At 42.9% G+C, this 22054-nt stretch overlaps 1 protein-coding gene across 1 annotated transcript in view; it reads right to left on the bottom strand.

Annotated features, from left to right (window-relative positions):
• Positions 1-22054, bottom strand: part of POLN (DNA polymerase nu) — a 158130-nt gene that overhangs the window by 16942 nt on the left and 119134 nt on the right. Inside the window, exon 20 of the mRNA XM_025998872.2 lies at positions 4757-4839. Within this exon, the coding sequence (XP_025854657.2) occupies positions 4757-4839 (83 nt within the window). The remainder of the gene's footprint in view (positions 1-4756; positions 4840-22054) is intronic.

The following is a 22054-nucleotide window of genomic DNA, read 5'->3' as shown; positions in this document are numbered from 1 at the left end:
GTTCTGGATTATTGACCTTTTTTTTAAAGGAGGCAGCTAATGTGGCCAACATCAAACTTTGAACTTTGTTGCTTTGCAGTGGGGAGCAGCTGAAATCTCAGATCAGTCAATTTCACTTTGGCTGGGCTATTTGAAGTCTGCCCTACTTTGGCATCGTTAGGGGTCAGCCAGAGGTTTGCGCCGAGTTCATACCCAGAATTTGGGATTCTTGAGCTTCTTTGGCTTTCTTTTTTCTGAGATTTCTCCCTCACTTTCCAGATTCTCTGGTTGCTTCAAAGTACGTCCTCTGTTTCTTCGAGCAAGTAAGACTATGGACTTCTGTTGGTGTTTTGGCCGCCCATAATACAGGCTGAGGACTGTCTCTGGGTGAAGAGCTATAAAAAAGGGGAACTCACCCTGAACCATTCCTCCCTAAGGTCACTTTTTAGTACCTTTAGGTAGTACTTTTTCCCTAATTTATAGTTGATACATGTGCTGGGACCTGCCTGGCCATTACAGAAGTCACACTTCTCTTTTTTTTTTTTTTTTTAAATTAATTTTTATTGGTGTTCAATTTACCAACATACAGAAAAACACCCAGTGCTCATCCCGTCAAGTGTCCACCTCAGTGCCCGTCACCCATTCCCCTCCAACACCCGCCCTCCTCCCCTTCCACCACCCCTAGTTCGTTTCCCCGAGTTAGGAGTCTTTATGTTCTGTCTTCCTTCCTGATATTTCCCAACATTTCTTCTCCCTTCCTTTATATTCCCTTTCACTATTATTCATATTCCCCAAATGAATGAGAACATACACTGTTTGTCCTTCTCCGATTGACTTATTTCACTCAGCATAATACCCTCCAGTTCCATCCATGTTGAAGCAAATGGTGGGTATTTGTCGTTTCTAATTGCTGAGTAATATTCCATTGTATACATAAACCACATCTTCTTTATCCATTCATCTTTCGGTGGACACCGAGGCTCCTTCCACAGTTTGGCTATTGTGGCCATTGAGAAGTCACACTTCTCCTTCTCAGTATGTATGGCTGAGAAATCATTCCTTTATTAGGTAGAGATGCTAGGATATCTGAAGAGCAGAGGTTGAGGTCCTGTGAAGAAGCCTGTTTACCAGAGGCCGAAAAAATGCAGCAACCACAGGGAAAATGACAGAGACTGGGAAAGAGAGAGTCCAGTCAGTTCTCTGGATTCCTGCTCCGGTGCCCTGCCAGTGGGCCTGTCACACTCAGAGGCCCCCCAAGCAGGATGGCCTTGGGTTCCACTAGCCCCTTCCACACAACTGTCCTCCGTGCTTTGGTTCACATGATCAGGTTTCTCCCATGTGAGTCGTAATTGCCCGCAGGCTTGTCCCCCTGAGAGTACCCCTGACAGTGAGAGCCCCCTTGGTGGAAGCACAAGTCACTCCTCATCTCTGAAATCCTACGTGAACACACAATGTGTTTTCCCACAGATGGCTAATTACATTGTGTGTGAGCATGCGCTACATCTTTAGGAAGACAATCTTCACTCCCTTTTATCCGATCGCTCTCTCAGCATATTTGCTAATAGTCTCTCCTCTGGTCTGTAGCTCTAGGCCTTGTGAGTGCTTGGCACATAGTGGGCCTCCAGCGGTGCTGGCTGGTCTAACTGGAACAGACGTGACTACCTCTATGTGTCTTTCAGAACTGCTTGGACAGCCTGCCCAGCCTATCTCAGCCCCACTTGGCACTAGTAACTCTGTGGCAAGTGCATGATATACTCTATGCTGTCCTCCTGGCCCATGCAATTCCTGTGATGAATGTCAGCCTGTGGGAGCAAGCACTACACCATCCCCAAGGCCCCCTGTGCCCACACTTGGGCACATACTTGGGGATGCCTGCTGATCAAATGTGACTGGATATAGAGGCAAACTTAAACGCTGGACAACTTGAGGAGAATCAAAGGTTGAATGGACTTTAGGAGCAGGGAGAGCTCAGAGCAAGACCATCAGGAGAGGCTTCCTGGAGGCAGTGAGTCCTGATGGGCTCAGAGAGACCATTGGCAGGACTGCTAGGGTGCAGTTAGTTGGCAGGTGGCTGAAGGAGGGGTAGTGAGCCCATGGGTCATCCCTTTGGGTGAGGCTCCCGGGGAACAGCTGCTCTGTGGTCACCACCATTCTGGCAGGGACTACCCCACCCCCGGCAGAGTCTGGGGGAGGTGTGGGGATCAGGCTGTTCCACCCTCAGACCACTGGAGGCCCACACAGATGTGAAGTCTCTCTTGAGCACCTTCTCTGCTCATATCACTGTTATGATTCTCCTTGCCTGTCTCTCACTGCAATCCTCATGCTGATGGTGCCAACCCAGGCAATGCCACTGCCATGTGCCCCTAGCATTCAGAGCAGCAGCTTCCAGACCCTCAGTGGTACCTTTCATGCAGCCCATGAAAGGCAGCTGGTAGGAAGCATATGTACTGCATTTCCAGAGGGTTCCCAGCAGCCCAAGAGACCCAACAGGCTCGCCTGGCAAGACTCTGGCCTCACACGTGGGGAGGATGGCACAGCTGTGTGCTGATGCCAGCAGATGCTCAGGAATCTGCTGTCAAGCAGGCCGGTGACAACAGGAACAGCAGAAATGGAGGCTTGGGGTGGGAACCCTGTCACCGTCAGGGCTAAAAGCAGCCAAATTACTCTTTTCACTAACATCATGGCTAATGACTCACTGCTTATTTACAAAGTGGAGCTCTTTATAAAGTGCATCCTCCAGAAGGTGCCAAACCAGCAGAAGTGAAGACTGCTTTTGGGTGCGTCTTGCCGTCTGTGCAAGGCTGCACTGATGGCTCTGCACACTCCCGCCCATCCCTCTCTCCCAGCTGGATCCAAGGTGGTGGCCCCACTACTGCACACAATGCTGGTCCCGTAGCACTATGTACTGGTGTGCACTGAACCAAGGGGCACCCAGGGTACCAGCCACCACCCCAACAAGCCTACCTTCTCACTGATGAGGAGGTGACTGGGGCAAAGGGGGTGGAGGGCTCTATGGAAGGTCACAGGTCCAGGAGGGGAGAGAGTTAGGACTCTAGCCAGGCTACCTGCCAGGTAACACTCTTCCCACAGAGCCAAAGCTAACAGTATGTCTATGACATATGGCTCTGGAGCAAGGAGGCAAAGCACCAAAATCTAATATAACTTGGTGGAATGCTGCGTCTCTCTTGGCCCCCACCCCTGACAGTGGCCCGGGAAGGTTCAGAAGCACACAGAGAGAGGCCAAGAGGAGGAGACAGACCAAGCAAGTCTGAATCATCCTGCTATCACCACTGAGTTCAATTCTTTCAAAGTTTTTTAGCCTGTTTCTGTGTACACAAAATGTTTTCACAAGTAGAGTCAGAAAACTAGCCAGTTTGCTAATTGGTTTGGTATTTATTATGAGCCTGCTGTGTGCCTGGCCATGGGCATAGCTGGCAGAGCTCCTGCTTCATGGGGCTCCTGGGGCTGGGAGCATGGGTGGCACTCTGGAGGAAGCGAGCCATGGAGGGTGTGCTGCGTGCTGCATAGGGCTGGGGGCCCCAAGCCTGGACAGCGGTGTGTGACTGATGGACTCTTAAGTGGCTTCCAAGGTCCTGTCTCCTGGTCTTCATGTCCCTCACGGAACCCCCTCCCCTGGAGTGTTGGTCATGGAGGTATTGACATGGGATGGTGTATATAAGTGTGCAGCACCATCTCGCTGGCTCCCAAGAATGAAGCCACTGTGTGGTAAGCTCTGCCTATGTTGGGCGACCCACGTGGCAAGACCTGAGGGCTGCTGATGTGCCTCCCAGTGGAGCTGCAGGTGAGACCACAGAGACCCACAAACAGAATGACCGCGAATGTGTGATCTGGAAATGGATCTCTGATATAGTGGTCAGGGACGGCTGAGAGAGGGAGCTCTGTGGATGTGGGGGTGTGCAGCAAGAGAGAGTGACTACAGGGCCTAGGCTGGGAGCTGGGCTGGCCAGTGGGAGGCACGTTCCAGACCCATCATATGCAAGTCCCTCAAGTCCCAGCACATGGTCACACTGCAGAAGTACAAGGTGGCTCTTGCATATAATCGACTATACATCTGCCTGGACTTTCCTGCCCTGAAAGCTCATCCCCTTTTGCTGCCTTTCCTTGAGTGGCAGGGAAACAAATTCTCCTCTCAGTGTTTTTGCACGGGCCGTGCTGCTCAAACAGGACTGACCCAAAGGAAAGGCAGTCCATGCAGGCCAGTGGACAGCCAGATGTGCCCTTCCTTCCAGAGGTGCTGGCTGGCCCACGGCCCCTTCTGACACTCTCCCTTGCTATCCTGAGGGGACACAAGGCCTCGCTGGCTCAGCATGATGTAGAGGGAGAAAAGAGTTTCCATAGAATTTAATGAGCCACGTCAGGAAAAGGGGGGGTGGGGGAAGGGTGACAAGGACACTCTGCCTCGTGTCCTGGCTTAGGATGAAGTCCCCTTGAGCATCTCAAGGACAGAAATGGTCCCCAACACAGCCATGTGAGGTTGGGGCCAGGTGTGAGCCCTGCATGCCCCCCAGCTGGGCAATCTTGGTCTACGTTCACTCCTGTGCTTATTATCTCAGCTGGCCAGACGCTGAGGGAGTTAATAGCCTTGAGGGGTCTGGCTGGTATCTGGTGTATCACAGGTGTCATTGGTGTTTTGTAAATGACACTTGGGAACTCACAGAGTGAGCTCCAAGGGGCAAGAATGATCTCTTTAGGGCAGACGACAAGGGCCACCTCCAGGTGGCCTACAGGTGACACCCAAGACTGGTCCGCAGCCTACCTGCTCCGTAGACCACGGAATACACCACCTTCTTGGTCTGCTCTCTGTCTGCATACGTTACACATTCTGGGGGAATGTCCTTCCTGTGTGGAGAGATGGCATGTGGTCAGGCATATCAGCATTGTGCCTGCAGAGGAGGCCATGTGAGTCCAAGCAGCATGCCACCCACCACGGCTCTTAACCATTTCAAACCTGTCCATGGGGAAGGGGGGCACATTCAGCACCTGCAGATCTGGCTCAGCACGGGCTCTCCACATGGATGCTAATGCTGTGGCTGAGCAGGTGCAAGCTGGCCATATCCCTGAGCATCAAACACCAAAAACAAAAAGGATTTTCACCAAAGGGGTACCAACCGAACTTGAGGAGAGCCTGCTCCCAGTGCAGGGCACCTGGGCCTAGGAGCCCAGTGGACTCCACACTGGGCTGTGTAGGATAGTTGGGCAGCCTTGGCATTCCTCGCAGATATGGTTGGGCTGGTAGGTGAGCCAGTCTTAAGCCTACCGCACTCAGACAAAATAAAGATCAACTCAACACCTGATCAGCATGTGAACTGCCACAGTCTGCAGAGGGTAAAGCTGAGCTGTTTGAGTAGCTCCAAGTGCCCACCTCCCTGCGCAGCTATGTGCCTCAGGTGGACCAGGTGTCTCTGACAGAGTAGGCATTTCAGATGCATGAGGACGGAAATAGAAAAGGGAATCTGTCCCCATCTTTGTGGGTCAGCTCTGCTCTGGGCTGTTGGCAGCGCTGCCTTATCCTTCCCTTCCAGCCGGCACTGGGCCTAGACACCAGCCCCACACAAGAGCCTGGGGTCTTCTCCAGTCTTTTCTGAGTGTGTGAGCTGCCTCGGGCATGCATGTGGCTCTCTAAATTTCCTGGTGTGCACAGGCAGCTTTGAGTGCCCAGGAAGTTCTTCTTCTTTTTTTTTTTTTTCCTTTTGAGATATGTTTATTTATTCTAGAGGGAGGGGAGGGGGACAGGACAAGTGGGAAGGGCAGAGGTAGAGGCAAAGTTTCCAGCAGACTCTCCGCTGAGCGTGGAGCTTCACGTGGGGCTCCAGCCCACGACTCTGAGATCACACTTGAGCTGAAACCAAGTGGGACATTTCACCCACTACCCTGCCTAGGTGCCCCCTACCCCAGCAGTTTTTCCCAATTGCTCCTCCCAAACCTCCCTATTATCTTGCCCTGTGGCTGTTTAAGTTACATGTTTTCTAACAATGCCCCCACTTGTCTGCCCCAAGTGAGTTCTGAGGTAGGAGAAACAATGCATGTTGTCAGGCCCTGGGGCAGCCCCCAGACAGCTTAGACTAAACGTGGATCTCTGAACAAGATCTGCTCACTCTCTGTGGAACCAGGCACCTGGGCCCCAAAGGGAGGTGGAGGTATGCAAATGCCACAAAGCACTCCCACCATCTGTAGTTGCTTTTTCTTGATTCAGCATTTCCTTAGTTGCTATAAACTGTTGACTGTTTTCCAGAGTTCTGACAAAGCTGGTTCTGACAGTTTTTGCTTGATTTTTTGGTGTTTCTGTGGGGGGGGACAGACCCTCAGAGACGCCAACTTTCCCATGTTCACTGGCCTTCTGGAGTGCACAAATTTTTACCACGTGATCTAAGTACCAATGCATTCTTGTGCTTTTCCCACTGTACCAAGATATTTTGCCCACTTGTTTATCTCACTCTTGAACTTGGTATCATTAACAGCTCTATTTAGATGAGAAGCAAAAAACCAACATGCATTCATGCTCAGAACAAATATGTGTCCACTCCTAGGTCACTGTCCATCCTCCCTCCCTTTATTTGGGAAAGCCTACAGGTGCTCCCAGCCTGCTCAGGAAAGACACTGCTGGAAAACTTGCTAGGACTGGCTTTCCATGCTTCTTGCCCAGCCATCCGTGACAAGGGCTCAGACAGACCCTCCAGTGGCAGCTGTAGGGAGGGAAGGAGCAAGCACTTTAGAGCCAGGTCCTGCAACCAAGCACATAGGTGACCTCTCCTTAGTGCTGTCAGGTCAGGAGTTGTATGATGAAACATTAAACTCTCCCAGAACCTGCTTCTTCCCAAAGTGTGACAAGATCCAAACAGTATAATCAATACATAGATATTATGGATGTATATCAAAACCACGCTCTCATAGTAGAGAATATACTTTCTTCCTGAGCACATACAGCATATTCATAATAACCCATCATACATTAGGACACCAGAAAATATCAAAAGATTGCACAGAGCAAAAATATTAAAATAACATTTTGATCACAGTGCAAGAAAACTAAAAACTAAAACCAAAGCCCTCTTCTCTCCCAAACCAAACCCAATCCCATCTACCTAGAATAAAACAAAAAACACTTCTTTCAGATTTTGGGTGAAGAAAAATACAAATTAAATAGCTTCTGGGGCACCTGGGTGGCTCCGTTGGTGAAGCATCTGCCTTCGGCTCAGGTTGTGATCTCAGGGTCCTGGGATGGAGTCCCGTGTCAGGCTCCCTGCTCAGGGGGGCGTCTACTTCCCTCTGCTCCTGTTCTCTCTGTCCATTTGCACTCTCTCTCTCAACAAATACAATCTTTTTTTAAAAAAAAATTATATAACTTCTAATGAATACATTGTATGTCAGATGCAGTAGATTACATTTAAAACAGTGAGGAAATTTCATAGCCCTGAACACTTGGTACTAATAACAATGAAAGAATAAAAAGTACAGTTGGCCTTTGAATGACACAGGGGTTGGGGTGCTGATTCCCTGCACAGTCGAAAATCCATGTATAACTTTTGACTTCCCCAAAACTTAACTACTAATAGCCCCCTGTTGACTGGAGACCTCACTGATGACATAAACAGTCAGTTAACACATGTTCTGTGTGTTACATGTATCATATACTGCATTTTTACAATAGAGTAAGTCATGGAAAAGAAAATGTTAAGAAAATCGTAAAGAAGAGAAAATACATCTACAGTACTGTCCTGAAGCAAAAAAAGTCCTTATTTATTTAATTTCTTAAAAAGATTTTATTTATGGGCACTTGGGTGGCTCAGTGGTTGAGCATCTGCCTTTGGTTCAGGGTGTGATCCCGGGGTCCTGGGATTGAGTCCTGCATAGGGCTTCCTGCAGGGAGCCTGCTTCTTCCTCTGCCTATGTCTCTGCTTCTCTCTCTTATGTCTCTTATGAATAAATAAAATCTAAAAAAGGTAAATATATTTATTTACAAATAAATAAAATCTTAAAAAAATATTTTATTAATTTACTTTACAGAGAAAGAGAGCACAAGCAGGGGGAGCTACAGGCAGAGGGAGAGGGCAAAGCAGGCTCTCCGTAGATCAAGGAGCCCGATGCAGTGCTTGATACCAGGACCCTGAGATCATGACCTGAACTGAACTGAAGACAAACGCCCAACCAACTGAGCAAGCCAGGTACCCCAAAGTCCTCATTTAAATGAACCCATGCAGTTCATACCTATGTTGTTCAAGAGCCAACTGTATATGAACTAAGTTTTCAACTTAAAAAACAATAAAAGAACAACAAATCAAAGAACACACAGGAGAGAAATAATAAAGTTAGAATAAAGATAGGAACAGAAATTGATGAAGTAGAGAACAGCAAAACAGTAGACCAAATTAATAAATAAAAATCCTGGTTACTGTAAAAAATAAAATAGATAAACCATTAGCTGGTATAATCAAAAGGGAACAAGCACAGATATAAAAATAAGAAACAATAAGGGAAGGTAACTACAGATATGCAAGAAATTTAAAAAATCTTAAGTTATTTTGCAGAACTCTATGCAAATAAATTAAAAAACTTAGGTGACACGGACGTTTCTTAAGAAAATACAGTTATAAAAATTTGCTCTAGTAGAGATCAAAGTTAGGCCACAGAGGAATGTCCAAAGAAGAAACAGAGAAAATTATTAAGGAACTACCCCACAAAGTCCTCCAGACCCAAATGGTTTCAAAGGGGAATTTTATCAAACAGAAAATGAAGAAAAATGTATTTTATTAAGTATGTGTAACAGTTATACCAAAACATGATAGAGTTTATTTTATTTTTTAGAAAGATTTTTATTTATTTATTTGACAGAGCATAAGCAGGGGGAGTGGGAGGGAGAAGCAGGCTTCCCGCTGAGCAGGGAGCCTGATGCGAAGCTCGATCCCAGGACCCTGGGATCATGACCTGAGCTGAAGGCAGACACTTAACCAACTGAGCCACCCAGGCACCCCAATAGAGAGTTTAATGAAGGAAAATCACAGACCCTATCTCCTATGAATATTGATTGATGTAATAATCGAAAATAGAATATTGGCAAATGGAGTCCAACCCTATAATAAGAAAATAGTACCCATGGCCAAGCAGAGTTTATACTAGGAACGCAAGGTTGATTCAATGTTAGGATAGCTATTAATATAATGCATCACATTAATGGAACTAAGCAGCAAATTATGTGATTGTCTATATAGTTGTTGAAAAAAATCCTATGACAAAATTCAACACCTACTCCTAATAAAAACTCTTGGGAAAACAAGAGTAGCTGGATACTTCCTTAAAATTATAAAATACACACCCCAATCCTAAAGTTGGCATCCTACTATATGGAGAAACACCAGAAGCACTCTTACTAAGGTCAGAAGCAAGGCAAGGGTGCTCACTACCTCCAATATTATTTAACCTTGTTCTGGAACTATTAGTTATATCATCAGAGTCATAAGAATTGAAAAATATGAAGAAAACTATCTCTAGTTGCAGATGACAAGGTAGTATTCTGGAAATCCCTAGAGAAACAATGATAAAATAATTCATAAAGTAGCAAGAAATAAAATTAGCATAGCAAGGCAATAGACTTCATGTATGCCAATAACATGAATGAACATACAATGGAAGAAAGGACTTCATTTACAACTTCAGTGAAAATGACAAAATACTTAGGAAAAAACAACAAGAAATGTGTCAAACCTATATGAAAAATCTTTAAAACCTCCTGAAAGACACAAAAGTGGACTTGACTGAATGCAAAGGCATCCCTTGTTCTTGATTGAAATATTTCAATATCATCAAGATATCAGCTCTCCTTACAGTAATTTATGTATTTAATGTGATCTCAATAAAAATACCAATAAGCGTTTCCATGGGACTAGATGCTGGTGTTCACATGGTGTATAAAGGCTTGGAAACAGAAGAACTCTGGGGGTGGTGAGGGGCTGGGCCACCCAGACATTAAAACAGGCAGCAAGCCCTGAACAGTGCAGTGGTGTGGTGCAAGCAAGAGAAGAGCCAGAGCACCTGAGTAGAACAGACACCTCAGGGGCAGATTCAATGACATGCAGAAATCCCCTGGAATAAAGATGGGCTTCCTGGTAGATGGTTCTGGGACATCTGGAGAGCTGTTTGGAGAAGGGGACCAGAAAACCTGACAAGTTCCTCTGTAACCAAATCTAGATGCAGTGAGGGGAAGGGTTGATGGATCACCACCCCTACCACCACTACCGGCATAAGATACCATAAGCAAAGTCAAAAGACAAACAAACAAGGAGAAAATATTCATAACATGTATCAGAGATGAAGGGCTAACACCCTAACGAAGATAAAATATTCCTACAAAAGAAAGATGAAAATGGCTGAGAGGCACAAGGCAAGCTCAATGTGTGGATTTCCACTGGCCACAGTGGGGCAGGGCCTCTGGTTCCTGATACTTTAGAGGGATTCTGCTTTTGCATCTGCTTGTTGGGTAGTTAGTTCACTCCCACCCCACCCCAGAAGCCCAGGTCCGCTGACCCTTCCGGATGCAGAAGAAGTGTCTGAAGTGGCTTAACACAAAGTACGATGACTGTTTCGGGACATAGGTTAAGGGTAGTTTACCTATGAGTGGAGGATGCTGTGGCTGGCAGAGAGGGCCAGGTCTCCTGTTTTCTTTTATTGGCTTCTAAAAATTAATTTTATTCACGTATAATTAACACGTGATAAATTGCACCCATTTTAAGTGCACAGTCCAATGAAATTTCAAAAATGGATACACCTGTATAACCACGAACACAATCAGGATACAGAACATTCCTCTTATTCCAAATGTTCCTTCATGCCCCTCTGAAGTCAAACCACCCCAAATTCTGCAGCCCCAGGGAGGTACAGATCCAGTTACTGCCCCTGTAGGTTAGATTTGCCTTATATCTTATATAAATGGAAGCATATGGCACATACTCTTGTGTCTGGCTACTTTCACTTAGCTTAATATAGTTAAAAATTTTTTATTATTCAAGTATAGTTGACATACAATGTTATGGTAGTTTTAGGTGTGCAACATAGCAATTCAAAAATCCTATACATTACACAGTGTCCACCACCGTAAGTGCAGTCCCCATCTGTCACCAATGTTATTAGTATCATTGATTATATTCCCTGTGCTGTACTAATTTATTTTATAACTTGAGGCTGGTGCCTCTCAATCCCATTCATCTATTTCAGCCATCCCCCCATTCACATCCCATCAGGCTGCCACCACTTTATTTTCTGTACTTATGAGTCTGTTTCTAGTTTTTTCTTTGCTCATTTTTTTTTTTTTAGATTCTACATATAAGTGAAATCAGATGGTATTTGTCTTTGTCTGACTTATTTTACTTAATATCCTCTGGGTCCATCTGTGTTGTCACAAATAGCAAAATCTCATTCTTTTTTATGGTTGAGTAATACTCCATTATATATATATATATCTTATACACCACATCGTATTCATTCATCCATCAGTGGACACTTCTGGTGCTTCCATATCTTTGCTATTGTAAATAATGCTGCACTGAACACAGGGGTGCATTGTCTTCAAATTAGTCTTTTCCTCTTGTTTTGGTAAATACCCAGTAGTAGGATGACCATACGATATTTCTATTTTTTTATTTTTTGAGGAACCTCAATACTGTTTTCCACAGTGGCTGCACCAACTTACATTTCCACCAACAGTGTTCAAGGGTTCTTTCTTCTCCACATCCTCACCAACACCTGTTGTTACTTATCTTTTTGATTCTAGCCATTCTGACAGGTGTGAGGTGATATTTCCTTGTGGTTTTGACTCGTATTTCCCTGATGACGAGTGATGTCAAGCATCTATGTGTGTGTCTCTTGGCCATCTGTATGTCTTCTTTGGAAAAATGTCTATTCAAGATCCTCTGCCTACTTAAAAAATTGGATTGTTATTTTTTGGTATTGAGTTGTGTAAGTTCCTTTTATGATGTGCATGGTAACCTAACCCCTTATCAGATATATCATTTGCAAATATTTTCTCCCATTCAGTAGGTTGCCCTTTTATTTTGTTGATGGTTTCCTTTCCTGTGCAAAGGCTTTTTATTTTGATGTAGTCCCAAAAGTTTATTTTTGCTTTCATTTCCCTTTTATTTCCCTGAGATGCCTCAGGAAACATCTCCATAAATGTGTTGCTTAGGCTAATGTCCAAGAGATTACTGCCTGTGTTTTCTTTTAGGGGTTTTGTGGTGTTAGGTCTCACATTTAGGTCTTCAATCCATTTTGAATTTATGTTTGTGTATGGTGTAGGAAAGCGGTCCAGTTTCATTCTTCTGCATGTGGCTGTCCAGTTTTCCCAACATCATTTGTTGAAGAGATTGTCTTTTTCCCATTGCATATTCTTGTTTGCTTTGTCATAGATTAATCAACCATATAAATGAGCATTTATTTCTGGGCTCTCTATCCTGTTCCACTGATCAATGTGTCTATTTTTGTGCCAGTTAGCACAATATCTTTGAGACTTACATTGCTATGTATGTCCTTTGTTCATTTCTTTTCCTTGCTGATCGTTTTCCATTGACACAATTTGCATATTGATCCTTTGTTGATAGACATGAATTTTTCTGGGTTATGACTACTGTGATTATAGCTAGTAGGAATTTTGACACAAGTCTTTGTTTACATGTGTATGTGTATGTCTCTTGGGTGAATACCTAAGAGTGGAATTGCTGGCTTGTATGCTAAATGTGTGTTTACCTTATAAGAAAAGGATTATTTTTTTTCCCAAATGACTTACAGTTTTACACTCCCAACTGCAATATATGAGAGTTGTAGTTTTTCCAAACCATTGTCAACAGTGATTATTAATCTTTTTAGTTTTAGCCATTCTTGTGGGTATGGAGAGGTATCTAATTGTGGTTGTAATTTGCATTTCCATAACTAGTGATACTGAACATATTTTCATGTGTTTATTGGCATTTATGAAGTATCTGTTAAATCTTTTGAGGGTTACTTGTCTTCCTATCAGTTGTAAGAGTTTTGTATGCATTTGGACAGTCATCTGTTGTCAGAGATATGTATTGTGAATATTTTCTTCCAGTCTGTTGCTTGCTTTTTCATTGTCTACTGGTATTGTTCTAGAGCAAGTATGTTAAATTTCAATGTAGCTCAATTTATCAATTTTCCAATGAAGTGGCTGATACTTCTGGAACTGGAGGGTATTGTGCTGAGTGAAATAAGTCAATCGGAGAAGGACAAACATTATATGGTCTCATTCATTTGGGGAATATAAAAAATAGTGAAAAGGAATAAAGGAGAAAGGAGAAAAAATGAGTGAGAAATATCAGAAAGGGAGACAGAACATGAGAGACTCCTAACTCTGGGAAACGAACAAGGGGTGGTAGAAAGGGAGGTGGGCGGGGGGTGGGGGTGACTGGGTGATGGGCACTGAGGGGGGCACTTGATGGGATGAGCACTGGGTGTTATTCTATATTGGCAAATTGAACACCAATAAAAAAAAGAAATCTTTGCCCCATAGATGAAAGGATTTTTTTCTCTTATATATTCTTCTAGAACGTTTATAGTTTGAAATTTTATCTTTAGGTCTATGATCCATTTTGAGTTAATCTGTGTATATGGTGTGAGGTAAGAATCAAACCTTATTTTTTCTAAGTGGATATCCAGCTGCTCCAGCATCATTGGAAAGATTATTCTTTACCTCACCAAATTATGTTAGCATCTCTATTGAAGGTGAGTTAATCATATATGTGAGGGTCTGTTTCTGGACTTTTTTTTTTTAATTTTATTTATTTACGATAGTCACACACACACACACACACACACACAGAGAGAGAGAGAGAGAGAGAGAGAGAGAGAGAGAGAGAGGTGGGGGCAGAGACATAGGCAGAGGGAAAAGCAGGCTCCATGCACCGGGAGCCCGACGTGGGACTCGATCCCGGGTCTCCAGGATCGCGCCCTGAGCCAAAGGCAGGCGCTAAACCGCTGCGCCACCCAGTGATCCCTGTTTCTGGACTTTTAATGATGTATGTATCTACCCTTATACTAATAATGCACTGTTTTGATTACTGTAGCTTTATAGCAAGTTCTGAAATCAGGTAAAACTAAAAATTTGTTCTTCCTTTTCAAAATAAACTGCTTTTTGGATGATATTGTAATTGTATTGTTTTACCTTAAAATTTTTCAGTTGTTTATTGTTACTATATATAAATACCATAGATTCATATATGTTAACTTTGTTTCCTATGCCTTTGCTAAATATTCTTGTTGGTTCTAGTAGCATCTTTTGTAAGTCTCTTAGGATATTCTGTGTATACTATGATGCTGTCTGCAAAGAAAGCTTTTTTCCAAACCTCATCCCCTTTATTATTGTCTTTTTCTGCTTTATTGCACTGGCTAGAACCTCCAGCACAATGCTGAATAGAAGTTGTTGGACTGGACATTCTTGCTTTGTTTCCTTGGAAAAATAACTGAGTTTTTCACCATTAACTAAGATGTTAGTTATAGGTTTTTCATCTATGCCGTTTTATCAAGTTGAGGAAATCTTCTGGCTCACTAAAACTTTTTATATTTTTATAATAAGTATCTCTTAAATTTTGTCAAATCCCTTTCTGTATCTATTGAGATAATTACATGGTTTTTCTCCTTTATTCTCTTAATATCATTAATTACATTGATTATTTTTTGTTAAACTAATGTTGTTAATCTAAAGTAACTGGAGTTAAACCAACAGTGCATTCCTTGGATAAACTCCAACTGGTCATGGAATATTGTCCTTTTTCTACATTGCTAGGTTTCATTTGCTAATTGTGAAGGATTTTTGCATCTCTGATCATGAGGTCTATTGGTCTGCAATTTTCTCTTTGTGCAATCTCTTTGTTTAGTATCAAGATAATTCTGGCCTCAAAAAGACTGGAGAAATATTCACTCTTCTTATCTTTTCTGAAAGTATTTATAAAGGATGGAATTACTTTCTTAAATGTTTGATAGAGTTTCTAGTGAAGTCATATAGCACTGGGAAGGTTTTTATTACAAATTCAACTTTTTTAATAGATAAAAAGCTTTCAAGTTGCTCCATATTTTATCAGTTTTGGTAATTTGTGTCTTTCAAGAAATCTGAGTTATCAAACTTATGGACATAGGGTTGTTAATTACGTTTCCCTATTATTCTTTTAGTATCTGTAGAGTTCTTGCTAGTGTGCACCTTTTCATTCCTGATATTGCTGCGCCCCTGCCCCGTCCAGTCTCCCTGATAGCGATTTATCAGTTTTATTCATCTTTTCAAAAATCCTGCTTGGGTTTCATTGATTTTCTCTATTTTTCTGTTTTCTAGTACATTGATTTCTACACCTCCTATCTTCCTTCTACTAAGGATTGAAGTTGCTTTTATTTTTCTAGCTTCTTAGGATGAAGCTTAAAGCTTTGATAATTTATTGTAGACTTTTCTTGTTTCCTAACATAAGCATCTAATGCCACAAATCTCTGAGTACTTCTTCAGTTGCATCCTATAATTTCAGACGTGTGTGACTTGCACACTGCAAACTACATGCATTGCTGAGAGGAATTAAGGAAGACCTACATAATGGAGAGACATACACTGTGGTCATAGATGGGAAGATATGTTTATTGGCCTCAAAATATTTTCTTTTTTTAAGTTAAAAAACTTAAAAAAAAAACTTTTTTAGTGATCTCCACACCTAATGTGGGGCTTGGACTCACAACCCCAAGACTGAGGGTCATGCGATACACCAACTGAGCCAGTCAGGCACCCTCAGCTTAAATATTTTCTAATATCTCTTGTGACTTTTTTTCTTTGACCCACGTGTTTAGAAATACATCCTTCATTTTCCAAATATTTGGAAATTTCCCACATATACTTTTTGTTCTTAATTCTACAGATTCACTATGATTTCAGTTCTTCTAACTCTATTGAGACTCATATCTTGATGAGTGCTTTCTGGTGTACTTAGAACCATATTCTGTGGTCGCTGCTGAATAACATTACCCACCTCCTGCCTCTCTCCCTGTACTTGTTCTCGCCAATTGTTGAGAAAGCGGTGCTCAAATCTCCAGCTCTGCTGGGTCTGTCTTTCCCTTTAGTCCTGGCAGGCTTGCTTCAATGCTTTGAAGCCCTCTTCTTAGGACTGGTTTTTCTTTACGAAACATCCCTGGCCTGGGAATATTTCTTGTACTGAAGTCTAATGTATCTGATATTGATACAGCTGATTTTAATCTGATCAGTCTTGGTCTCCTGTTTTTTTTTTTTAAATTTTATTTATTTATTCATGAGAGACACATAGAAAGGGAGAGAAGCAGAGATACAGGCAGAGGGAGAAGCAGGCTCCATGCAGGGAGCCCGACGTGGGACTCAATCCCGGGTCTCCAGGATCACACCCTGGGCTGAAGGCGGCGCTAAACCACTGAGCCATCCAGGCTGCCCAGTCTCCTGGTGTTTAATGTAGGTTCTCCCCACTGGACAGCACACTTCATCTTCTATCACCAATTCCAGGTTTGGGGAGAGTATATGGCCTTCGTGAAGAGCAAGTTTTTCTGCCTTTGCATGGTTGTGCTCAGAAAATAATGTCACTTGCATTATGTCACTTTGCATACCAGGAAAAAAAAAAGATTTTCATTAATTGTGTTTATCTGTTGAAGTGATCGCTAATGCGTAGATACAGAGCAGATGATCCATAAGCTAACATATCTAGAGCCTGAAAGAATTTTTGAGATGTTGGCTTATGTATTAGTTTCCTTTGGCTGCTATAACAAATTATCAGGTATTTGGTGGCTTAAAACAAGGGATATTTATTCCCTTATAGTTTTGGAGATCAGAAGTCTGAAATCTAGGTGCCTGGTGGCTCAGCTGGTTAAGTGTCTGCCTTCAGCTCAGGTCATGATCCCGGGGGTCCTGGGATCGAGCCCTGTGTCAGGCCTCTGCTTAGTGGGAATCTGTTTCTCCCTCTCCCTCTGCCCTTCCCTCATATCCTGCTCTCTAACAAATAAATAAAATCCTAAAAAAAAAAAGAAGTCTGAAATCTGAACCACTGGGCCAAAATCAAGGGGGTGGTAGCAGGCCCTTCTGCTGATGCTCTAAGGGAAGAATGTACTCCTTGCTTCTTCCAGTTTCTGGTTGCTGCTAGCATTTCTTGGCTTGTGGCCACATCACTCCCATTTCTGCCCCGTGGTTACACAGCCTCCTTCTCTCTGTGTTTCCTCCCTCCACCTCCCCCTTATTAGGAGGCATTGTGGTGGCAGTTAGAGCCCATTCTGATAATTCAGGATAATCTCATCTCAAAATCATTAACTTAATCACACTGCAAGATTCTTTTTTCCATGTAAGGTAATATTCACAAGTTCTAGGGATTTGGTGGGCCATTATTCAGACTACCACAACCTATGAACCATAAAATATTTAAGATGTGTACATAATGAGACCCAGATTTTGAAAACAAAACACAAGAAGACAAAGTAATAGGAATCAAAACTGTGTGCACAAGAGACCAAAAGAATGATTGAGAGTGGAGGTCTGGCTAGCCAGAGGAAGACAAAGCTAAGTGGAAACAGAGCTTGATGTTGGATGAGGAACAAAATGCCCCTCAGACATACTGTTGGCCAACTAGCAATAGAAGGTCACAGTCACAGTGGCTACCCAGAGGCCAGGGTATGCAAAAAGTCAGAGGTTCTCCAAGGTAATGAAGCCAAAACTAGATTCCTTTTCGCTGGTGAGAAATGGGGAAAGGGAAGGGGATTTATATACAAATGATGTAAGTGAAATTCTACCTAAATCCTTTGTTGAACCAATCAATGCCTGAGTTTGCCATCTATGCCATCTAAGCAGCTGAGAAGTAGGAGTGTGATTGTAATCAGGTCTAGAAATGCCCTGGCAAAGACTGAGCAGAGGGCCAACAAGAGAGGCTTTGTGCTTAGGAGCACAGGAGACTTACAACAAAAAAGGCCTGGTAAGAGACCACCTCAGGAAGCAGGGCAGACAAATCAGAATCTCACAAGGAAAAGGAGGCTGAAGAGCCTCACTGCCTCAAACAGGGATGCTAGGACAGGCCTCCAGCCTAGACCCCACAGTATGGCCAGGAAGGGTGGGCAGTACCCAGCAAGTGGCCCAGGAACAGAGGGAGAACAGACTGGCCCTGGAAGGCAATGAGCTCCAGCATTTTGAGATCCATTGAGGCCCCTTCTAAGGTCACAGCTGGTGTGCTTCTATTGAGTTGTGGCCCAGAGATGTGGCCTGTTTCCAGTGACAGGTGTCTATGGGCAGATGGCAAATATAGGTGGCCCTCAAGCTGAAGCCCTCCAAAGTGCAGGGGATGGCCTGAAACAAAGAACCTGAGAGATTCAGAATCACTGAGCATCTTAATCAGCTTTCTGCACCTCCAACTCCAGACTCTCTGGGTCAAGGCATGTAAATGCTGCTCTAGCAGGGTTCATGATCTGCTGGAACACAGACACAGAGAGCCCAGGCTCAGGCTCCTGATTGCTTTTTGCTTCATCGGGGAAAGTGGATTATGTCAAAGCTGGAAAAGGGCCCAGCACACGCTGGAAAGAGAGAAGTAGAACCTAAGACAGGAGAGGTACTTGTAAGGGGTGGCAGCTGCTGAGACTTTTATCCCAGGTCTGTGAGAATGTGCACGAGAGGACAACACAGTTCTCGTCTCACTGACCAAGACTGGAGGGTGCAGAAAGAGCTGCCAGGAAACCAGAGGTGCCCTACTTTTCAGAGTTGGACTTTTCCCAGGACTGTGGTTATGGGATGGGTGGCAGTGGAGCAGACAAAACGGGGCTTTGTTTCTGCTCCATTTGCAGCAGATCAGCCCATTTCCTAATAGCAAGCCAGCCTGGCTTCCTGGAACAACACTCCCTTGCTCATGGGTGCTTTGCCATGTTCTGGGACTTGGGACCAGCTTCAACCACAGGAATCACCTCTTCCCTGGAAGTTTGACAGCACTGTTTGGCCTGGCTGCTTTTCTGGTGTTTGGGGAAGTGCAGTGCTTTCATCTCCTTCCTTCCTCTAGAAGGTTATTGGTCTTTTGGGCTTCAGTGTTTTCTTAGATCCTTTTAAGGTAATTTATATATTCATAGAAAACCATTCATATTATTAAACTTATAACTTAATTAGCAGAGAGTTGACCATGGTGATCTCTTATTGCAAAAGATGGTTTTTGGAAAAGACTGATTAAGAAAAACTTCCAGCAAATGAAGAAAAAACTCACAAAATACTACAAGGGAACATTGCCTTCAAAAATCTGAAGGACAACCATATCCAACATAGAATTTTATCTCTGGCCAAATTACCGATCAAATGTGAGACATTTTCAGATATGTAAGGTCTCTTAAAATTACCCTTCTGTGTACCATTTCTGAGGGAGCCAAATGAGAATATGCTCCACCAAGGCAATGGAGTAACCCAAACAAGGGAAATAGGAAGTGGGAGATCCAGCACAGGACAGGGGCCAAGGGGATCCCAGTGATGGTGAGGAGAAGCCCCAGGCTCTCAGATGTGCACCAGGCATAGAGGGTAATCAGTCCAGACTGGAGCAGGTGGAAACCAAAAAGGGCTTCTTCAGGAAACTGAACTCAATAGAACATCTGCCATACACAGATCCTCAGACAAAACTCTTGAAAGAAGTGTTCCAGTAATAAAATAATCAACTTCAGGAGTTGCTGTAAGAGATATGGGAAGTAAGGGGAATATAATATTTTGGCAAAATTCATTGTTGGCTATTTTTTCAAAAAGCTTAGATCAAATAAAAGAGAAAATATCTGTTAACTGCATAGGACAAAAACTCTAGACAATATTAAAGAGCAGTATAGTGAAAGCAGAGATCACAGAATGTAAGGACACACTAGATTACGTGGCTCTATCAGAAGGAAGATCTAAACATTGATCATTATAAGTAATCAAAAGAAGAACAAAAGAACATGAGCACCTTTAAAACAATGACTGGAACACAGTAAATATTCAATAAATATTTGTGAATGAATGAAGAATAGATAGGATTTCTAAGTTAAGTGCAAAAAAGCATAAGAACAAATTTTATAAAACTTTTAAACAGCCTGGAGAGTTCTACACATTGGGTAGTGGCAGAATGGCATGTTGTACATCAACCTTCCCATGTAGAACAACTATAAACATTGGAGAAAACATTAAAAAGCATCTAATTGGGGGTACCTGGGTGGCTCAGCTTGTTAAGCGATTGACTCTTGATTTTGGCTTAGGTCATGATCTCAGGGTCCTGGGTTTGAGCCCTGCATCAGGCTCTGCACTTAACAGGGTGTCTGCTGGAGGATTCTCTCTCCCTCTCCCTCTGCCCTTCCCCCTGCTCACATTCTTTCTCAAATAAATGAATAAATATTTTAAAAAATAAATAAAAAGCATCTAATTGAAGGCATAAGAGAGGCAGTAAGGAAAAACCCTAGACAATAAGAAGTTGAAGGCATGACTTCAGAGGAAGGGAAGCACAGAATGTAAGTCTGATGTCTGATGCCACATTTTCCCTTGAGGAATTTGCTGATTTTCAAGTGATGGTTGAAAAGCTGAGGACAGCTTGAGAAAAAGTTGAAGTTCAGGGCTTATCAAGAAAGAGGGTCCTTGGTAGTCTAGGGGAAGAGACTACCCCTCTAGTCCCCTAGACTTTCTGGATCAGAAATTTACCAGCTTCCACAAAAACTGAAGCCCATCTTCCAGTGGACTAATCCTTGGTTGGATAAAGATAATTTGCCCCTGTCTAACTGTCTGCCAAAAGCAAAAGCAAATCATCTTTTGAGGACTATAACAATATTCATAGCTACAAGTAACCTCGCATTTTCATTCATGCTATTCAACAGAAAATTGCTCAGCATTCCAGGAAACAAGATAAAGTGACCAAAAACCAAGAGAGAAACAAAAGAATGGATCCGCCGGAGATATAGACATTGTGGTTTTCAGTTATGGAATTAGAATAATTGTGATAAATGATTATGATATTAGATGAGAAATAGAAAATTTGAGTAAAGAATTGAAAGGATAGAGACAAGAATCAAAGATTATACAAAACATCCAGCCTGAGGCATGTAGAGAAAAACATAGAAAATACTGAACAGAACATAAGGGATGCACAGACCATGGTGAAAAGTTCTAAAACAGGTATCATAACCATAGTCCCAGAGGGGGAGGAGAAGGCAAGGAGCAGAAGCAATATTGAAAGAGATAATACTGAGAATTTTCCAAAGTTGGTAAACGACATCAAACCGTTGATAAAAGGAGTACTACAAACCACAAGCAGGAAAATACAAAGAAAATCACATATAAACATAAAATGACTGAAAACCAAAGATAAAATTTTAAAAATAGAAAAAAATAATAGATTATTTTCAAAGAAGCAACAACACAACTAACAGTGACTTAAAAAAACAACACAACTAACAGTGACTTAAAAAAGTGACTTACTGGGATCCCTGGGTGGCATAGCGGTTTGGCGCCTGCCTTTGGCCCAGGGCGCGATCCTGGAGACCCGGGATCGAATCCCACGTCGGGCTCCCGGTGCATGGAGCCTGCTTCTCCCTCTGCCTGTGTCTCTGCCTCTCTCTATCTCTCTGTGACTATCATAAATAAATAAAAATTAAAAAAAAATTAAAAAAAAAAGTGACTTACTTATTCATGAGGGACACACAGGCAGAGATACAGGCAGAGGGAGAAGCAGGCTCCCTGTGGGGAGCCTGATGCAGGACTCGATCCTAGGACCTCAGGATCACAATATGAACCAAAGGCAGATGCTCAACTACTGAGCCACCCAGGCATCCCAGTATGACAGAATTTTGAATCATAAAACTATAGTTAAATAGGTGAGAAAGAATCAAGAAGTCTAGTGGGCTTGTGGTTATTTGGCTCCTGTTATTTTTGATATTTGATATTTAAGCTTTTTTCTAACCAATGAAAATTCTGAAGAAAAATTATGTCTTAAAAAACCCCAGTAAATATAGAAGAACCAGATCCTTTTTTACCAATGTGATAGAATATATAGTAAAAGGGCTGTACTCACATAGCAGTAGAAATCCCCAAATACCTGACAAT

Source organism: Vulpes vulpes, chromosome 14, assembly GCF_048418805.1.
Source record: "Vulpes vulpes isolate BD-2025 chromosome 14, VulVul3, whole genome shotgun sequence".
Lineage (NCBI taxonomy): Eukaryota > Metazoa > Chordata > Mammalia > Carnivora > Canidae > Vulpes > Vulpes vulpes.
The sequence above is the reverse complement of the archived record's forward strand: the minus strand, read 5'-3'. Positions and strand labels throughout refer to the sequence as shown.